Genomic DNA, 19,658 nt, shown 5'->3' with positions numbered 1-19,658 from the left:
CCAAATAACTTTTCCCTTCTCTGACGGGGGGGGGGCGGTCCACTTTGAAAAAACAAAAGTGGTCGCAGAGGTAAATAAACATTTACATAAACATTTATCGTTTTCCAGAAAGCCACACATAACCAAAAAAATTACTCCTTTCTGGGATCTTGACAGGAAAAAAAAATCAGAAAATAAATAAAAACATTATTAATGAAATAAATAACACTATTTATTAAATAAATTATAACCAAATAACCCTTTTCCAGTTTGTCACAGAAAAAAAAGACCAAGGAACATTAACTTTCTTGTAGACACAACAGTTTGCAGCTCTGTCATATCAGATTCACTGAAAACCAGAAAGCAAGAAGGCGATGAAACCGAACTGATACCAATACAACACATTTCAACACCGGTATGGTTGTAGAACGGAAAGTATCCCAGTAGATTTCATTATGATCATATTTGTTTGTACTCAGAATACGCCCACCATACTAGGAGATCCGTCAGTTGTGATGCTAACAAGCTTTGACCGGTCCAGGTTCAACTCTTCCATGGTTTGGCATACTTAGCCAAAAATATCCTCCCCCGTCGTAGTCTCTTTGAGACTTTGGAGGGCTGCCAGATCCTCCCACATTTCAAAGTTTGCGCTAACTAACTCCACGAATAAAAATTAGCCAGCCGCTGCACTGTGTCCAGCACATCCGTGCTCTAATCCAGTGCTAATGAAAAAAAAAGTGCAATTCTTTTGTCTTCTGCTGCAGCCGGGCATATACTGTACATTACCCCTGATATCTTCAGTGCGTCTTGTGATTGTTGTCGCTGACAGACTCACAACATTAAAAAAACATCTTTCTTCTTGGGACACACCTCCTCCGTGAAGGCATTCAAACCTTTCCTTTACAAATTCTTCACCAGTGCAAGGTTTTCCGCCGCTTGCTATCAGATGAGTGGCCCGAAAGGTCGCTCAAAAGCTGAGCTCGGCGCACAAATGCACTCTGCTGAGCTATCGGTACACTTTTTAGCTTTGAAAGTTTGTCTGCTCTCGCAGTTGCACTTGCAAGCTGTCATATTTGTCTTTGTTACGGGATTCATAGTGTCGGCGCAGATTGTATTCCTTGAATACAGCCACCGTCTCTTGACAGACGAGACAAACTGCCTTTTCTTTGAATTGAACAAAAAAATAATAGTTTGTCCACTGCAGGTTAAATACCCTGCATTCTGAATCTATTTTTCTCTTACCTAATCTTTTCACCATTATTCCCTGTTTGACAGGGGTGTGTCCAGGATTTTTTTTTTTTTTTTTTTTTGAGGGAGGGGTTTCAGATAAGACACAGACTGCCGAAGGGTAGAATAGAATGTTATGTTCAATGCATGTACAAGTCACAATTACGTGGCCAGAATGAAAAAATAAAATCAGTGCATCTCTGGTATTGTTCAGGGGCCGCGCAAAATGTGGAGGCGGGCAGTATCCGGCCCCCGGGCCGTAGTTTGGGGACCACAGGTATAGAAGTCTTAATTAACTTGAAATAGTCATTTTTAGATAGGACCTCTACGGAGTTATCCTCTTAAATTCATTATAAAAGCTTTCGATGTAAAAAAAAAACATGTGAACTGATAAAGCATGTGCCGATCTCGACGATGTAACCTCACAAAAGGTTTTCTTTAATAGCATCATAAGAATCTTCTATTGTATTGTTAAAATTGTTACAGCTTTAAATGTTACGTCTCAGTCGTAACTTACTTTCAGTAACTTCAAATGTGATAACAACAAATGGGATATCAAATCAGGCGCCGTTCATTTTAAGATGAAGCAAACAAATGTTACCGCAGATTAGTGTCCACAATTCAATTCATCCAGTGTCCAGAATTGACAGTTTATAGTGCAATGGTTTTCACCGCCTCGGATGCGTTGCTCACACACACACACACACACACACACACACACACACACACACACACACACACACACACACACACACACACCTGAGCAGGAGGGCCCAAGCTGGCCAGCGTTAAAAGGCTTGAGTTTCCAAGCAACCGCCCTGAGCCACAGAAAGATAAGGTTTGATGATGATGATGTTGGTGTGTGTGTGTGTGTGTGTAGGCACCCTCCCCTCTTCCTCACGCCCCCCTTCCCCCCCCACCTGAAGTTTGGACGTGCATAAAGGATGTCCGTGCGTCGGAGGGATGGTTAATGCACCTCTCGCACCTGGGTCATCCCACTCCCACGCCCCCCACGTCCGCCAGATTAAAACAAGTTGCTGTGCGTGCGTGTGAGCGTGTGCAAATGTATTTAATGGCTGTATCGCTCACTGACCCCCTCCCTGCAGACGGTGGATCACGTGACCCGCGGAGCCCTCCGCGCGTCAGGTGCTCCGGGTAATGATTGACAGGTCGGATCCCACGTCCACCCCGTCCACCCGTGAAATGCGGAGCGGGCCCCCGGCCGTCATCCGAGGCCAGCGGGGCACCATGAGCCGCCGTCCGTGCGTCCCCCTCCTCCTCCTGCTAGTCCTGCTCGTCCTGGCCGTGACCGTCGCGGACGCGAAGCCCCGCGGCGGCCTGCGGACGTGGGCGCGCTTCGGGCGGCTGCCGTATCCGGGCGACGGCGCCTTCCTCTACGGCACCTTCCCGCCGGGGTTCATGTGGGCGGCGGGCACGGCGGCGTACCAGGTGGAGGGCGCCTTCGACAAGGACGGCAAGGGCCTGTCCGTGTGGGACACCTTTACGCGCGGCGGGAACCGCATGGCCACGGGCGACGTGGGCAGCGACAGTTACCACAACGTCCACGCCGACGTGCGCGCCATCGAGCAGCTCGGGGTGAGCCACTACCGCTTCTCGCTGTCCTGGGCCCGGATCTTCCCCAACGGCACCCGCGGGAGCTACAACGCGCTCGGCACCAACTACTACCGGACGCTGATCCGGAGGCTGCGGGAGAAGCGGGTGGAGCCCGTGGTGACCCTCCACCACTGGGACCTGCCCGAGCACCTGCAGCGGAGCCTGGGCGGCTGGAGCAACCCCGAGATGGTGGGCATCTTCAGGGACTACGCAGACTTCTGCTTCCGCGCCTTCGGCACGGACGTCAAGTACTGGATCACCATCGACAACCCGTTCGTGGTGGCCCGGCACGGCTACGGCACCGGGGTGGTCGCGCCCGGGATCAAGAACGACCCCGATCTGCCCTTCCGTGTGGGACACAACCTCCTCAAGGTGATCCGGTCCCACCTCTTTGCCCAGTCAAATTTTCACTTAAGCATAAAATAATAATAATGATAACAATAATAGTAATAATAATAATAATATAATAATACTGGACGACAACTCCCTTTTCACTTTATATGTAAACAAATTGTATGGATATGTGTGTGTGTGTGTGTGTGTGTAGCCTATTTATATTTTTTCCTTTTTTACTACTTTTTCACTTTTACTGGTTTTGGTTTGATGGATTCATTTAAAATTGTATTTTGTGTATTTGACCATACAATGTCCTTCAGTGTTGAGTAAGGTGCCTTGAATAAAATTTATTATTTCATTTAAGGCGCACTACAAAATATGTATTTTTATGTTTTCTTATATAAGGCACATTAAATAGAGTAGATTATTATTTCATTCAAGTCTCCTTAAATAAGGCTTACTTGACACTACAGACATATACATATGCACAAAATACACATTTGAAAGAGAATACAAAAACCATAATGTGACAGTGGTAAAAAATCATATATATATATTTATATATGCTACACCTATATATTCATACATACATACATACATATATATATTAGAATAAAATAGATTTTTCTTGTCATGCCTGTAAGCAGCTCTGATTAACATGCACTTTAAGATTACTTTCAGAAAAGTCAATTTAAGACAAAAACAATGCAGAAATCTGGGCATGTTTATCATATTATTATCATTATTATATATTGTAAATTATTATTATTACAGCTTTACACCTGTGTGATGCAAAGCCATGCAGGTGTGCATGAAGATATCAGTATTGTCTGTTGTACGTTTAGGTTATTATTACTATTATTATTATGTTGCGTCCCACCCTCATCTGGACATCTACACATGCACAATGATGTTGTGGAGATATTGCAAATAATAATGATATCAATATATATAAAGTAATAAGGTTTTATCGAATCCCTGTTACAAGGGCCGGTTATGTGTGAATGACTGGAATGGCTTGAATTAATATCATAATTTATAATATAATATAATAAATGAAATAGAATATAATAATATCTCACATTGAAAGAAATAAAAGTTGTCACTCCTCGCTCGCCGCCACCTGCCAATCAACCGTGCGTGTTGTCCCGCAGGCCCACGCCGCCGCGTGGCACCTCTACGACCGCCACTACCGGCCCTGGCAGCGGGGCAAGCTGTCCATGGCGCTGGCTTCTCATTGGATCAAGCCCAGCCGCACGCGCCTGGAGAGCCTGCACGAGTGCCAGTGCTCCCTGGACCACGTCCTGGGCTGGTTCGCCCGGCCCCTGTTCACCGACGGAGATTACCCCCCGTGCATGAAGGCCAGGCTGGGCTCGCGGCTGCCCTCCTTCACCCGGGAGGAGAGGGAGCAGGTGAGGGGGACGGCCGACTTCTTCGCCCTCTCCCACGGTCCGGCCCTCAGCTTCCAGCTCATCAACGACAGCCTGAAGTTCGGCCAGCAAGAGGACCTGGACCTGAGGATGCTGCTCTACTGGATCAACGCCGAGTACGACAAGCCGCCCATCTTTGTTGTGCAGAGTGGTTGGTAGGTGTCCGATTTGTGTGTGTGTGTGTGTGTGTGTGTGTTAGGATCAGGTCTCACCTTCTCCGGTTTCCCCGAACCAGGTACGTCCTCGGCAACACCAAGACTGAAGATCCGAAGCACATGTACTATCTCAAGAGGTTCATTGCAGAAGCGCTGAAATGTGAGTGATGTTCTGTAACCACGATGACGTTTCTTGTCACAAATCATATGATCAGGATTGTTGAATAACCAAAGTGACGGAGCAGAGGTCAGTTGACTTTCACTCAATTCCTTTTTTAATTTTTGTGATGTATGTACTTTTTTTGGGGCGGGGTCAGGGATAAATTTGTTTGTTGAATTTTCTTGTTTTTTTTCCTCCAAATTTATTTGCAATCACCTTTATTTGTTTTTAATTTGTTTATTAATTTTTTTTTATTTGTTTATTTCAAAATAAACAACAAAAATAAGGTGAACATTAAAAATTAGTGATGATAAAGCAACATAAAATAAAAAATCTTTTCAATTTCAATTTTCTATCATTTCAACAAAATCTCATTCTCTTTTTTTTCCGTGAGGTCAAATTCCTGGTATTTAAATTGAAATAAATTTTCAAATAAATTCTTCCAAAGAGGGGTATTTGTCTGCAAAGTCGTAAAACATCTCATGGTTTGAAATGCACTGTAAACCGTGAGCTGCCCTCCGAACACGCAGCCATCGTCACCGACGGCGTGAACGTCATCGGCTTCACGGCCTGGTCTCTGATTGACGGCTTCGAGTGGCACCGGGAGTACGGGATCCGGCGAGGGCTCTACTACGTGGACTTCAACACCCCCGACATGAAGAGGGAGCCCAAGACTTCTGCGACTTTTTACAGGTGCTCACACCTCGCAACGCCCCGCTGACCTCAAGGTTCATTTAGACTGACACCAACAGTAATCACAGTGTAATAACCAAATTACAAACTGTTTGATAAGCTCTGAATTTAAATATTTGGAAAAAATAGATTCAACCTGTTGATAGATCATGTATTATCACATATATAAATCAATTAAAAAAAAAAACATGCATGAAACAACCTTTTGGGATAAAAATGGGACACATATACGTGCACATACAAGTATGCACACACAGATACTATCACTCTCATTTCTTTTTATGACGTGTGTGTGTGTGTGTGTGTGTGTGTGTGTGTGTGTGTGTGTGTGTGTGTGTTTGTGTGCGCGCTCTTGTCATCCTGAAGGAACGTCATCCAGAGGAATGGATTCCCAGAACTCCCAGAGAACAGACCGGCTCAAGGAGTTTTTCCCTGTGATTTCGCCTGGGGTGTCTCTGCAAACTCCATACAGGTGTGTGTGTGTGTGTGTGTGTGTGTTTTGTGTTCAGAGTGCAAAAATGTGTGTGGTGTGTGTCTGTACTTGGTGCAGAGGTCAGATAATAATGAACAGGGACACTTCCTTAAATAAATGACTCAGTTAACTTTCCGTCCACAAAGCGAATATTAGAACATCCAGTCGGCTTCCAAGAAACTGGGCATCCTGGGAAAACACCCAGAACAAAACAAGAACAGCCGACTTAGAAAGTGACAGGAAGAAAAACAAACTGGGGGGGGATCTCACGTCTTGGAAAATACATTTCATATTGATATATTTATAAATAACAATAAACAATCTTCTATTGGCACAATACATTTTAAATGATAGTAGTATTACATAGGTAGTGAGAGAGGATATGAAGGTAGTTTGGGTGAGAGAGGCGGATACAGAAAATAGGGTTAGATGGAGAAGGTGGATTTACTGTGGCGACCCCTGAAGGGAAAAGCAAAAGGAGAAGAAGATGACGTACCGCTTTTACTCATTTCATTTGACTGGTAATTTGTGTTTGACGGTGATGATGATGATGATGATGATGATGATGATGATGATGATGATGGCAGCTCCGTTCATATTCCTTGACTCAGATGACCCTGTTCCATCTGTCCAAGGCACGACAGATGTAAAATGAACCCCTTGGCTAACTCTGGCACGCCTACTCCAATGTTTATTAGTGTACATCATGCTTGCAAATGAAACAAATTAGTAAATGAAGTAAATAAATCAATAAATTATGGGGTAAAAAAACAATAAATGGCTGAATAAATGTTTAAATAAAATTCATTCATGTGAAACAAATTAAATACATTTATGATAAGTAAATAAACACATCAATAAATACTTACATACATAAATATATGAATGAATAAATAAATAAAAAAATTAAATAGATGAATAATTTACTAACTGAATAAGATAAATAAATACAGCCATAAAATAAAATGGAATAAATAAATGATAAAAAAAATTGAATGAATGAACAAATAAATAGCTTCATATAATTCTTCAATCAGATTGACTTCTCAGGGTTTTTTTTTTTTAAACTGCAATGGTCACATCGGTTTGTGGACCAGAGCATTCCTGCAGGTTTGGTGAAAAATTTCTGTTCAGAGGGGAAACTAGTTCTTCACTTTGAGACTCGGGAGAGGAGCCGCTTTCCAAAACAAAGAGACAGCTGCCGCCCAAATGAACTCTCCAGCTGGATTTGTCTGTGAAAATGTCCTCGGAGCCTCGAACAAAGTCCGGCGGGGTCAAAACGAGAATGAACTTGCAGTTCTAGCGGACGATATTTGTCGATATATATATATATATATATATATATATATATATTTGCTCCCCTATTGATTGTTGCCATGGAGAGTATTCATTATTTCCACCCAGTGTTTCATGCTGAAAGTCCAAGTCACAGACGAGAAACCTCTGGGAATTATAAACTACATGACCCAGCACACACACACACACATGCGCGCACACACTCCGTCTCACACACAGTGTGAGAGGGACGTCAAGTGTGTGTTCTCTCAGGTGGAGACCACACCCAGCCAGTTTGCAGACCCCAGCGTGTATCTGTGGAACATCTCGAACAACGGCGAGCTGAAGAAGCTGGAGGGCTTCAGCGTCCCGGCCCTGCACCGAGGAGCGCGCTGTGCAGATTACGCCACCGTCCGCCAGCAGGTAGGCACCGTCCTCAGAGTCTGGAAGTGACTTTCTTTATTATTATTCTTTCCTGAAAATCTTGTGGCCGGTTCTTGTGTGAAGGTTCTGTCGGGGGAAGATCTTATGGTGTTTAAGAACCACTGGTTTAATTCTAGTTAAGTTTAGAGGTTTTACAGAGAGCACGTTTTAAACATCATTTTGAAGTTGGCATTCTCATGTTTGCTTGTTTGTTTTATTTGTTTTTGTTTGACATTTTAATTTAGATTGATTAATAAAAATGTCTCACATATTGAGACATACAAACGTGCACTCATTCATTCACACGTATAAAGTTGTAATTTTCTCCTATTTATGTAATTCCCTATTGATTCTTATCCATCGTCCGGTCACTTCCAGTGTGTTTTCACGTTGTCTGTTCACTTTTGGCCAAACCGTTTTGAAAACCGTATCAATTTCAAAACAATTGCGTCCAAATTTGACGACCAAAGAGCCCCCACTTTTGTGGGCCTTTATCTCCGCCTGCTGTGCTTCAGGTGGATGAGATCCAGAAGGTGGGCGTCACCCACTTCCACTTCTCCCTGAACTGGTCGGCCGTGGTGCCGACGGGCGACGTGTCTCGTCCAAACGCCACCCTGCTGGGTTACTACCGCTGCTTCACCCGCCAGCTGCTGCGGGCCAACGTCACGCCCGTGGTCACGCTGTGGCACCACACCCGCCTGCGCAGCAGCCTGCCGGCGCCGCTGGACGGCACCAACAAGTGGCTCAACAGGTCGGTCGCCCCCCAAAGGTCAAAGGTCAAAGGTCTCCACCTGAGCGACCTTTGACCTTCCCGCCCCACCTGATTCTGAGCCTTCACTGTCGCTTCCTGCCGAGAGGGTTTTGTAAAACCCATGGAAAGTACCGGGATTCGACCTGATCCGTAAAAACACGCCTCTTTCAAAATTCTGTTTTCATCTATTTTGCCAATATTCACATTGTTCAATACATATGTTGTCCAAAAAAGGAAGGAGCTGAATATAAATGAGGATGGGAGCCAACCAGTCTTGGATTCATACATTATATATTTACATTTTCTTAAATATCAATGCAATGTTTTGCGCCACATTTATGTCTATATTTCCCCTTCGGACTTGTGTAATACTATATTCTGCGCATACATTAGATGACAGTGAGGGATTTGTGATGATTTTCAGGCAGTTTTCTGCTGGTTTTCATTTTTTTTTTCCAAAGGGTGTTTTTTAAGGCAATACGTTTCTCATTCTTAATCAATATTCGGCACCTGATCGTATCTATTCCAGTGAATACTTATATTTCAAATGTCAAAATGTCAATTTTTTGGGTACCTCCCCATTGGCCTCCAGCCCCTTATAGATTAATTTCCAAACCCAGATATAAGGTGATTGGTATGCATAGAAATAGACTTTGTTTTGTAATAGTAATCTGAAAGTACCAAACAATGAAATGAAGGGTCCTGATGATAAAGTTGATTACTGAATAAGAAACTAAAGTGATATAAATGTCGATATTGGACGTTCGCTTTCCCCCAGGGAGACACCGGAGGCCTTCGCTGACTACGCCAGGCTCTGCTACAGAGAGCTGGGTGCCCACGTGAAGATGTGGATCACGCTGAACGAGCCAAACGACGAGATGGTGAGCTACGAGGAGGGCCACCAGATGCTGCGGGCCCACGCTCTGGCCTGGCACGCCTACGACTGCGAGTTCAGACACTCACAGAGGGGACAGGTCAGCGTTACGCAGCACCTTCCTACATTTGCATTGAGAAATTGCATGTGTGAAGACATGAATGTATGTATGTATATGGTTTTGAGATGGCTATTTGGTAGAGTGGTGAATTATGAATAACGACTACTGGCAATTCGGATCTTCGGTTATTGAATTGCAATTTTTGTAAGTTGCTTTGGATAAAAGCGTGTGCTAAATCAGTGTTTCCCAACCACTGTGCCGCGGCACATTAGTGTGCCGTGAGAGATCATCAGGTGTGTCCTGGAAAAATGCCCACTTTCACCTGATTGGTCCGAAAATTAGTTATCTAACGCAAATAATGTGTCTTCCTATGTCTATGTGGGCAGAGTGCCCATTCGATGGCAACGGGTAGTGAATTAACCTGTGCATCTGTGTATCAGAGCGATTAGTGACGCTTTGCGTGATACATTTTTAAAATAAAAAGTAGTTGTATCTGTGTAAACAAACTGGCAGCATTGTTGAAAACTACCAAGACGAGTGAGAAAGCGTTGAAAGCTCGCTGCAAAGTTGCTGAACTCATCTCTAAATTCAAACAGCCACACACCGTAGCAAAACATTAACACTACCTGCCGGCAAAATCATTGTAGAAGAAATGCTCGCCTCTGGCGTTGATAAAGAAATAGCCAGAGTTCTCTCAAATAATACCATTTCCAGACATATTGATGACATGTCTTCAGACATCGTAAAAAGTGTTCTGGAAAAGTTGCACACCAGTGGGAAATTTTGCATTGCAACTTGATGAATCTACAGATATTAGATACATTAAAATTCACACTAAGTAAATTGAGACTACGGTTTCATTCTATTTCGGTAAAAGATGTTTTTGACATATTTATTTGGTGGTGTGCCCTGTGATTTTTCTAATGTAAAATATGTGCCGTGGCTCAAAAAAAGGTTTGGAAATACTGTGCTAAATGACTGTAATGTAATGTAATGCAGAAAACCTATTGGTTTTTCAGCTATTTCAAATAATTTTGACTTTGAAACAATTTTTTTACATTTTTATTTCACCGATATTATCTCTTTCCTACCCCCTACTTTTGTTTATTGTAATTATGCTGAATTTCAGGGCTGACAATGCACATCATTCTACGTAAGATGATTCAAAATGTGACATTCTCAGGTCAAGTACAACATATGGCCACACAGGGTCGCTATAGACGCCCTAGTTTGGACAATGTGACACGTTGCTCAGCGCATGGGTCTGTATTTAAAGGGAAAAATCCAAACATTGCACTTAAAAAAACACTTTACAGAAAAAAGACAACTTAAAAATCAGTTTTGCAAACATTACAGTAGAAAATGAGTGAACTCTTTCATTTCATTTGTCAGTATGTTAAACCTGCTCATGGAATATAACTTCTTTCGCACAACTTTTACAAACACAGTAAATACCGGGTTAGAATCCATGTCTCGGGATGGAACCGTTCACACTCCTTGTGGCTCCTCAGGTGTCCCTGGCCCTGCACATGGACTGGGTGGAACCGGCCTTTTCCTTCAGCCGCGAGGACGTGGAACCGGCCAAAAGGGTTTTGGATTTCCGCGTCGGCTGGTTCGCGGAGCCCATCTTCGGCAGCGGGGACTATCCTCTGGGGATGAGGAGCTGGCTGCGGCAGCTAAACTCACTCGAGTACGAATCTTGCATTTTAAATCCATATATTTGAAGTGGATTAGCGCTCGCGCCTCGCGGCAAGGAGGTCCCTAGCTGGAGTTTGCATGTTCTCCACCTGTCCGTGTGGGTTCTGCATTTTCCTTCCACAGTCCAAAAACATGGAGAGACCCTAAATTGCCCAGACTGAGAATGAAAGAGTGAATTGCTGCGTATCTCTATATGTGGCTGTGTGATTGAATGCTAACAGGTCCAGGGTGAACCCCGACTTTCACCCACTGACAGCAGGGACGGGCTCCGGCCCCACTCCATCACCACGAATGCAGGAGAAGCGGTATTGCTAATCAATGAATGAATAATTCGAGTGTCACTCAATTTAGTTTTAGTTGCCGTGCCACCGAGTCAAAATATCCCTTAATGCCAACATTTGAGTTTATTTGCAAAAAAGAAATCTGCCTGCCGGAATGGACTTTGTGGAAAAAAAATGTAGTGTCAAAAACAGCAGCTGTATAACATCTGGATTCATAGTGAATTTTTCCGATTTGCGAGGAAAAGCTTTGCATCCCCAAAGGCGCCGCAGGGGATTTAGAGGTGAAAAGGTTTGTCGGCCCCGGAATCGAACGCTGGTTTGTATCGAGCCGTCCGTTACCGTCACGTGCCGTGTGACTGTTTGTTTGCAGCCTGCCGGTGTTCAACGAAGAGGACAGGCAGCTGGTCAAGGGGACGTATGACTTTTTTGCCATCAGCCACTTCAGCACCAAGCTGGTGACTCACGCCAAAGAGGACTCGTAAGATCACCCTTCTCCTTCTTTGCCTTCGCTCGGACCGGAGAAAAGGCCGCCGGTTTGCGTGACGCGTTAAGCCTGGTGTCTTTTTGTGATGCGCGTCCACAGGTACACCTACACGGCCATGCTGGAGGTCCAGCACATGATTGACACCACCTGGATCATGTCCCCCCGGCCCGTGGTGCCCTGGGGTCTAAGGAAGGCGCTCAACTGGGTGAGCGGATGCATTTGAGATATTTTTTTTGTTTGTGTGCATGGAAAATTATAAGAAGATAGACTGTTTCTGTGAGGGGGAATATCAGCAATTATTATTATTACTATTATCATTCTTTCCCACAAGAGTGAATGCAAAAATCCCAATTTGACTCAGGGCAAATGTGAATATGTCAACTGTTCTACAACTACTACTACTACAGCAATTAAAAGTACTACAAACCAAACTCTGAACAATGAATCATACCCCGCCCAAAACAGAACAAATAATAATAGTTAGTATTGAAGTGTGGTGAAGGGCCAACGGGCCTCCTCCTCAAGAAGGTTCCTGGTTTGATTCTGACAAGGAATACGAATTCTGATTTCTGAGCCCTTTGTGTGTGAGCTTTGCATGTTTTCCCTTTGTTTGCGTGGGTTTCCTCCTGGTCCAAAACCATGCCGCAGGCTCATTGGAGATTCTAAATTGCCCAGACGCGTGAATGCCTCCATATGATAAGATACGGACATTTTGTGTAAATGAGAGGGTGAACGGCTACGATCAACTGGTGACCGGTGCAGCTCCTTGGCCAATGACAGCAGGGATAGGTTCCGGCAGCCCTGCGAGCCCGAGTATACATATATATAATATATGAATGAAGTAAAAATTTCAAATAGTCAAAAGGTAAGACGGCTGTCAGAGCCGTCAGGTGTGAGCTTGCCAGGAGCTCCAACAGACCCAATATGACGACGGTCCTCTGCTGTTGAAGGTGAAGGAGCATTACAGCGACGTCCCGGTCTACGTGATGGCCAACGGGGTCCAGGAGGACCCGGCCCGCTTCAAGGACAGCCTGAGGGTCTATTACCTGTACAACTATATCAACGAGGCGCTGAAAGGTGAGACGTGTCGGCGATGTTTCCCCGACGCACATTAATGGCCTTTCTTCTGCAACAAATATGCAACTCCCGTCACGTGGCCTCCACAGAGAGAGAGGCGTTTCAGCCACCGCCCCTCCAATATTTAGATTCGAGTCAATTAAAAATATCAAACTGAGGTCTGCACTCGATACACACCGGTGTTTTTCCTCCGCCCCTTCAGCGTACGCTCTGGACGGCGTCAATCTGAAGGGTTACTTTGCCTACGCCCTGAGTGACCAGAGGGACCCCGGCTTCGGCTTGTACGGCCACGTGCACGACGAGGTCATCGTCAAGGCCTCTCTCTCCAACTATCACAACATCATCCGGCACAACGGCTTCCCCATCCAGGGGGCTCCGGCGCAGCAGTGTCCCAGTCGGCCGCAGCCTTGCCCGGGCTGCAACGTGCTGGTCAAGAGGCCCGTGGTGGCCTTTCTGACTCTGGTGGGCTCTGGGGTGCTGATCACTCTGGGCCTCATCGTCTACTGTGTGGCCAAGAGACGCAAGGAGTGTTACTGAGGTTCTCCGCTTGGTTTCCACTTGACGGTTAGTCTTGGCTTTTAAATGATATATGCATATGTTTGTTTTCAACTTATTTAATCTGAAAGGCTGTTTTTAAATTTAAGAAAATCCACAAGCCGCTTATGCACTTCATATTAAGAATATTTTTTTAATGTAAACAAGTCTCTGATCACATCACTAAGATAAAGATAACATGTCCTCGAACCCTGATAAGGAACAATCAGGTTGGCCATATTTGCTGTACGAGGGGAAATTCTACAGTCACGGGTTTTGGTTTTAAAAACCGAGACCGGATTTGAAGGATCAGGTAAAAGTTACATGAATTACTAGGTTCCAAAGATGCTGCGAGAACTGACAGGTGCAGGTCTTCCCTGCAGAGCACATGGAAAGTTGTACATCAGCTGTTTATAAATTCTCGGATTGTGAGCGTTTTCTTGTTTTTTGCTTCTACACCATCATGCTGCTAGATCTTCTTGTTGTGGAAGTAAAAGATAAAGTTCATTTGATTTACTTGTTCCTGTGGCAGCAGGTGGATGGAACACAGAGGATGTGATCATAATGTGTGTTCATTTTACTGTGCTTTGCTTTCAGAAGTAGGATAAAAATCTAAAACTAAAATCTTGAAACATTAAGTGTACAAAGCTGGGAAACACCTTCAAAGATTTTTTTCTATGTGTAGTACAATAATAATAGAACCCTGTTTTTGCCACAATATCATGCCTTCAAATACCAAATTTGCCCAAAAGACTTGTGTCCTGTTGATCTATCTGTTCTGCTCATACTGAGAAGAGGAGGATCTGCTGATAAGCTCTTAACTCCGATTTGATGGATCAGTTTGTTTGACATCACACTTCCCAAGTCCATCTTGCAGACATCAGACACCGACTCCACACGTTTCATGATTCATTTATTGTCACGGTCTAATGGAATTGCTTACTGGCTCCAATTTTGGTCATCAAGCCCATTTCCGAGATGTTGCGAAATACACGCTGAAATGTCTTTCTCGATCAGAGTGTAGAAAACAAGCTGCGTTCCGGAATCAAAACATCATGGCATCCAGACCGTCCTCCATGAACTTCTTGTAGATGGCCATGAACTTGGCAACGAAGGCCTCCAGGTGGTAGATGGCCTTGCTGCCCAGCTGCAGTCTGTGTTCGTAGTAGGCCGCCATGTGCGCCACCTCCGTCTTCAGGTGGCCGTCGCAGTTACTCAGCAGCTCTGTGACCAAACCCTGTGGGAGGATCGATCGGCATGTTAGGTGACCAAAGAGGAATATTAATTCAGTGGAGGGAGGGTCCGTGAGCAGCACCTTCATGATGATCTCGGGGGGGATGCAGTGGGTCAGCAGCTCGTACAGCCGGCCTCGCACCTCCATTAACCTGGAGATGGATTCAGCAATCAGTTATGACAAAATACCAGACCATTTTTGGTTATTTTGTTTCTTTCTAGTGCACCTTTTAACTATATCCCACAATAACATTTTCCCCGCCAACCACATCTTCGCATGGAGCGCTGACTGTGCCGGACATACAGAGCTGCGGTCATAAAACGCAACGTGTGACTGCACAGCGACCACTACAGTAAGATTCAGAATCGCCCACTCCAATCCATCAACCACCATTCAATTCATCTGGATTTAATGATGGCCTGAGAAAGACTGACCATCACCAGCTACTGTCCTAGTGAGTTCGAGCTACACTGGCACACAGCTCCAGCTACAAAACATGAGAACCAAGTGCATATGACAGGTGCTAGCAGGGGATCAGACCTCTACCCCTACAAAAACAAGAAATTCTGCTGATTCCATATGATAGCTACCAAGCATAACATAGCAGAACTATGAGTGAATTGCCAGAAATGACATGGCTTTCTACCTAGTTTTCTAGGTAGTTACCTAGAACGATCGTATTTGCTAATCCCTACCTCTGAGGGCTCTGCTGGCTGACGATGGCATTGGCGGTTTCTCTGAGGTAGACTTCCCAGTCGGTCTCTGGTACATCTTGATCCACTGAGAACGGGTACCTGGAGAATGCAATTAGAAGGTAAAGTTAAATCCTGTCCACGTTAAATCAGGAAAGGCTTCAGGAATTTCGCTGACTTACTGCTGTACTCTGCAGGCCTCGCACATCAAAAGGGCTTTGCGGAGGTTGCGACCGGACTTATCGCTGATCTGCTTGGCCAGTTCAGGAGGGAGGATCAGACCCTCCTTTTTACAGACTGACGTGAGAATGTGACATACCTAGCAAACGGAATTAAAACGAGGAAAGAAGGACGGAAAGGTTTTGTAAACAGTGACTCAAATAGTGCAGCAAAATGCGGGGATACTATAGAGCACGTTTTACTTCGTTGCTAATCCCACTGTAAATTTCATCTCGGTCTGACCTCTTCTGTGCTGGGCAGAGGAATTCGGACTGCCAGACAACGGCTCCGGATCGGCCCGATCACTTTGGAGGTTGAGTTTGAGCAGAGGATGAGACGACAAGTGGCCATGTACTTCTCCATTGTCCGACGCAAGGCATGCTGGGCGTCCTTTGTGAGTCGGTCCACTTCTGTTAGCAACACCACTGACAGCAAAATAAAGCGGATTACGATGAGACGGGGCGTCGGGCATTATCTGTGTAATTCAATTTGTGGTTGAGAAAGATTCGGGATCGAGAAACAAACCAGACTTTCCAGGAAAGCCTGCCATTAAATGTGTTGTGTGTTCCCACCTTTGAACTCTCTCTGGGTGCTGGACTGAATCTGCTGGGACTGAGCCATAGTTTTTATCAGCTCCTGAATCACCACACGGTCCTGGTTTCCCACATCACTATTTGACAACAGAAGAGAAAATACTTAAAAGCTAAATGGCACCTAAAAGTCATGTAACGTCAATTAGACCGGGAGTATTATTCAAAAGAAAGGGAGCGAATAGTTTCAGAGCAGACAATGTTTAGGTATTTTACCTGGGATTGACTTCCAGGTGGTAGTTGCTGGCTATTGTGTTTACCTCGATTTTCTTTTTTGAGGGTGCCTGGGAACAAAACCGCAAGTCACAACTAAAACAAGGTTTGTGTGGTCAGTGTGTTCGATTATTATTATCAGTTTAAAATCATGATCCACTATCAACTTGCAACATGCACTTTCTATTAGATTGACTTTATTGATTCCACGATGGGGAATTCCATTGTCACATCAACATTACAAGGAAGAAATGTGTGCAAGTAGTAATAATAGAAGAATATGGGAAAAGCAAAGTACAAAACTTACAAATGATACACTAGGATAAAAATATAAATACATCAAATAAATGAGGCTTGAGGTCTTACTGTCTTGCAGGGGCAAAATATTATTTGTGAGAATATTTTTTGAACTAATTCTAGCTAATTAAGACTAAAGAAACAGCAGATGAGTTCCGATGGTGCTCCCGTTCAACGGGAAGCAGATCACACACTGGATCTAGTGGGTGTGTTTTCATATCGTCTGTCTCACCGTGATCGTCTGGTGTTCTATGCGAAGCTTTTCCACTCCAGCTCCGTAAAGTTCCCTCAGCAGACACATGATTCGGGTCTTCTTTCCTGCGCCCGAAGGACCGTAAATCAGCAGGTGTGGGAAATCACCACATTGGACCTGAAACATCCAAACACACACCGAGGGATCAAAACACTGCGGGGATGCACACTCGCTCCTCCGGTGAATTAATTTTTCCCGATTCCTCTGTATAACATTGGCAGGTATTAATCAAGATCGTAGCTTGTATTTACACCATAATAACAACCGTCGCTCATTGATATACACAACAAAAGCATCCAGGTAAGCAACACCGCTTGCTGCGGCTACTGTGATGCTAATGCTACTGCTAGCAAGACATCACCACGACGACAACAGCGTTGTCCTACCAGGTTTTTCAGTTGAGCAGCTTGTTCTTTGTGATAGTCGAGTTTCCCGAGAGAATTTGGTCGATATTTGTCCACCCATAAACTCATTTTGGCCGCGCTTCGCACCAGGATAATTTCTGCGTTTGGAGCGGGAGGTTCGTCGCTAGCTGACGTTGTTTCCCGCGAAATACGATTCGCCCAGCCCGCGCCGGTCTACGGATCGCCGGAGAGGCCGGAAAGCACCGAGGTCGAATCGTCGCTAACGAGGTCTAAAATATGGTCAGGAAATAATATTTCTAAATACGTTTCATTGAGAGCCATATAGTATTTTTAAGGTGTAATAAATTAAAAATGTCTTACTTTTAATGCGACCTCTGGTGCTGCGTATTGTTCGAAGTGCCGCTTTATGTTTGACCGTTTCATCGATGCAGTTTTATCATTGCATATTAAACAAACCGCAGATCCAAATGCTAATTCCTCCGTCCACGCTGCCTGGGATGCACGGTCATCATCGTCTTTTTTTCTTTTCGCCACCTATTTCGATAAACTAGTGGGCTATCTGATAAAATTAATTTCTTTACCTTTATGGAAAGATCCATATATATATATATAATATACCGTTTGTTGTCTGAGATTCCTTGTGACCAAGTTAACCCTCTTGCGATCTTAACATTGTGTTTACTCCACTTGTCCTACGGGTCAAAAATGACCCATAAGACAATGTTTGTATCCTAGTGGGGTACAGCCTACATGGAAACATAAACAAAAAGGTATCACTTTTTCAAATTATTGGGTCTCTTTAGGAAAAGTCATAAAATTTCAAGTTGGAAAAAAATAGGTTAAGTTTTTTTTTCTACAGCTAAACATGGTAGTGGGTCACTTTTGACCCGCAAAACAATACGGGTTAAATACAAATTATATTCCCCTTGCAAGTTTTTTTTTCCAATTTTATTTATTTATTTGTTTGTTTATTCATTTATTTATGCATTGTATTTCTTTTTCGTCCAGCATTAAACATTTCTCACAAACCCTTACACTGTTAACTTGTACAGTTAAGTGATTACATACAGAACGAATGTCCGTATGTCCTTAGCTTCATCATACCCGGTTGTTTCATTGACATGTGATTCTACCTAGCCATGTTTAATTGTACAAATGTTTATCTGTTTATACTACTTATGTTCATTAAAAAAAAAAAAAAATTCTTTATATTTACAATGACCCGGACATGCTCGGAAGCCATCGGTTCCCGACCCGACCGACTGGTGACCCGTGAAATTTATCCTCAAAACTAATTTCTGTTTACTTTAAAATGACACTGTATTATGAAGAAATATCCCATGTATTTTAAAATCAGTTCCAAACTGATTTTTTTTTTTTTTTTCAACTCAAAATTGTCCGTGAGCCCTATGCGGTCACCGTAAGAGCCAAAGGTTCCCAACCGCTGGTTAAAACCTCAGTTAATTAAAGTGCATTGTAAAAGGGATTCATATTAATCTCAAGTAAAATATCAATTGAAAGTTTTCGTGAACAGATATAGAAAGCCGTGGTTTTCTGAGGGTTTGCTTGTATCTATGCTTCCAGACACACAAGTATGTGTCTTGCTAGAGACATACTTGTTAGCCCTCACTATTGTACTCAATTAAACAAGTTAATTGCATATCTTACTTGAGATCTGTAGTAATATATGCAGTTTGTTTTCTGGCAAATGTCTTGAACTTCTCATGATGATTAATTTTGTTTGCCAACATAGTGTCATTGCACTCATGTGCACGTCACCTTTGTACATGTTAATGTGCACATCCATTGTTTCCTCAATATCCAAACAACATGCGGCTAAACTCTTGACAAAATATTCCGCTTACCCTGCAAAAGGTCTTTCTTTTTGTCCAAACTAAAACTATGAAATTGCCAATTGTATGACACACAAGTTTAAGATCATTCAAATTCAACACACATCTTTGAAGTTCACAGCTGTGTGATCTAGATAATGTTGTGAATGGAGCAAAATACCTCTCTAGTTGGGAGAACAGTGGGGATGTGGGGAGTTGAAAGGCACTTAGTCTGTTTCTGGTGCCTCCCGGAATTATAATCTTGATGGAGATGGTCAGAGCAGACGAGAGATTGTGTCACTGTTCATATCTACACTGAAGAGAGATCATCGACAGTGAACCAGTTAAGGTATGTGAGATAATGCGGCGCAGCTGAAACAAAGGATCCTTCTGTCCCCGAGTCAAACCGGGCCATGGCAATTTAGACGTGAAAATTTAA

The 19,658-nt window shown here is 43.8% G+C and overlaps 2 protein-coding genes across 2 annotated transcripts; one reads left to right on the top strand and one right to left on the bottom strand.

Moving 5' to 3' along the window:
- The first annotated feature begins 2,402 nt into the window (after positions 1-2,402).
- kl (klotho) lies at positions 2,403-14,275 on the top strand. The gene is made up of 13 exons (XM_086177240.1): positions 2,403-3,192; positions 4,311-4,741; positions 4,822-4,901; positions 5,432-5,594; positions 5,961-6,066; positions 7,615-7,764; positions 8,280-8,515; positions 9,294-9,489; positions 10,962-11,140; positions 11,800-11,907; positions 12,013-12,118; positions 12,864-12,990; positions 13,193-14,275. Exons 1-13 carry the CDS (start codon positions 2,410-2,412, stop codon positions 13,525-13,527), a joined length of 3,000 nt encoding a protein of 999 aa, XP_086033366.1. The 5' UTR covers positions 2,403-2,409; the 3' UTR covers positions 13,528-14,275.
- A 133-nt stretch (positions 14,276-14,408) lies between these two features.
- Positions 14,409-17,796, bottom strand: rfc3 (replication factor C (activator 1) 3). The gene is made up of 9 exons (XM_086177241.1): positions 17,409-17,796; positions 17,002-17,139; positions 16,476-16,543; positions 16,242-16,339; positions 15,913-16,094; positions 15,633-15,769; positions 15,454-15,552; positions 14,840-14,909; positions 14,409-14,761 (listed from the first exon to the last, which is right to left on the bottom strand). The coding sequence occupies exons 1-9, from the start codon at positions 17,493-17,495 to the stop codon at positions 14,570-14,572; spliced, it is 1,071 nt and encodes a 356-aa protein (XP_086033367.1). The 5' UTR covers positions 17,496-17,796; the 3' UTR covers positions 14,409-14,569.
- Positions 17,797-19,658: the final 1,862 nt, after the last annotated feature.

The sequence above is a fragment of the Fistularia commersonii genome, chromosome 29, assembly GCF_037954325.1.
Source record: "Fistularia commersonii isolate RoL2024-O1a breed Wild chromosome 29, RoL_Fcom_v1.0, whole genome shotgun sequence".
Lineage (NCBI taxonomy): Eukaryota > Metazoa > Chordata > Actinopteri > Syngnathiformes > Fistulariidae > Fistularia > Fistularia commersonii.
This window is presented reverse-complemented; position numbering and strand designations above follow the sequence as displayed.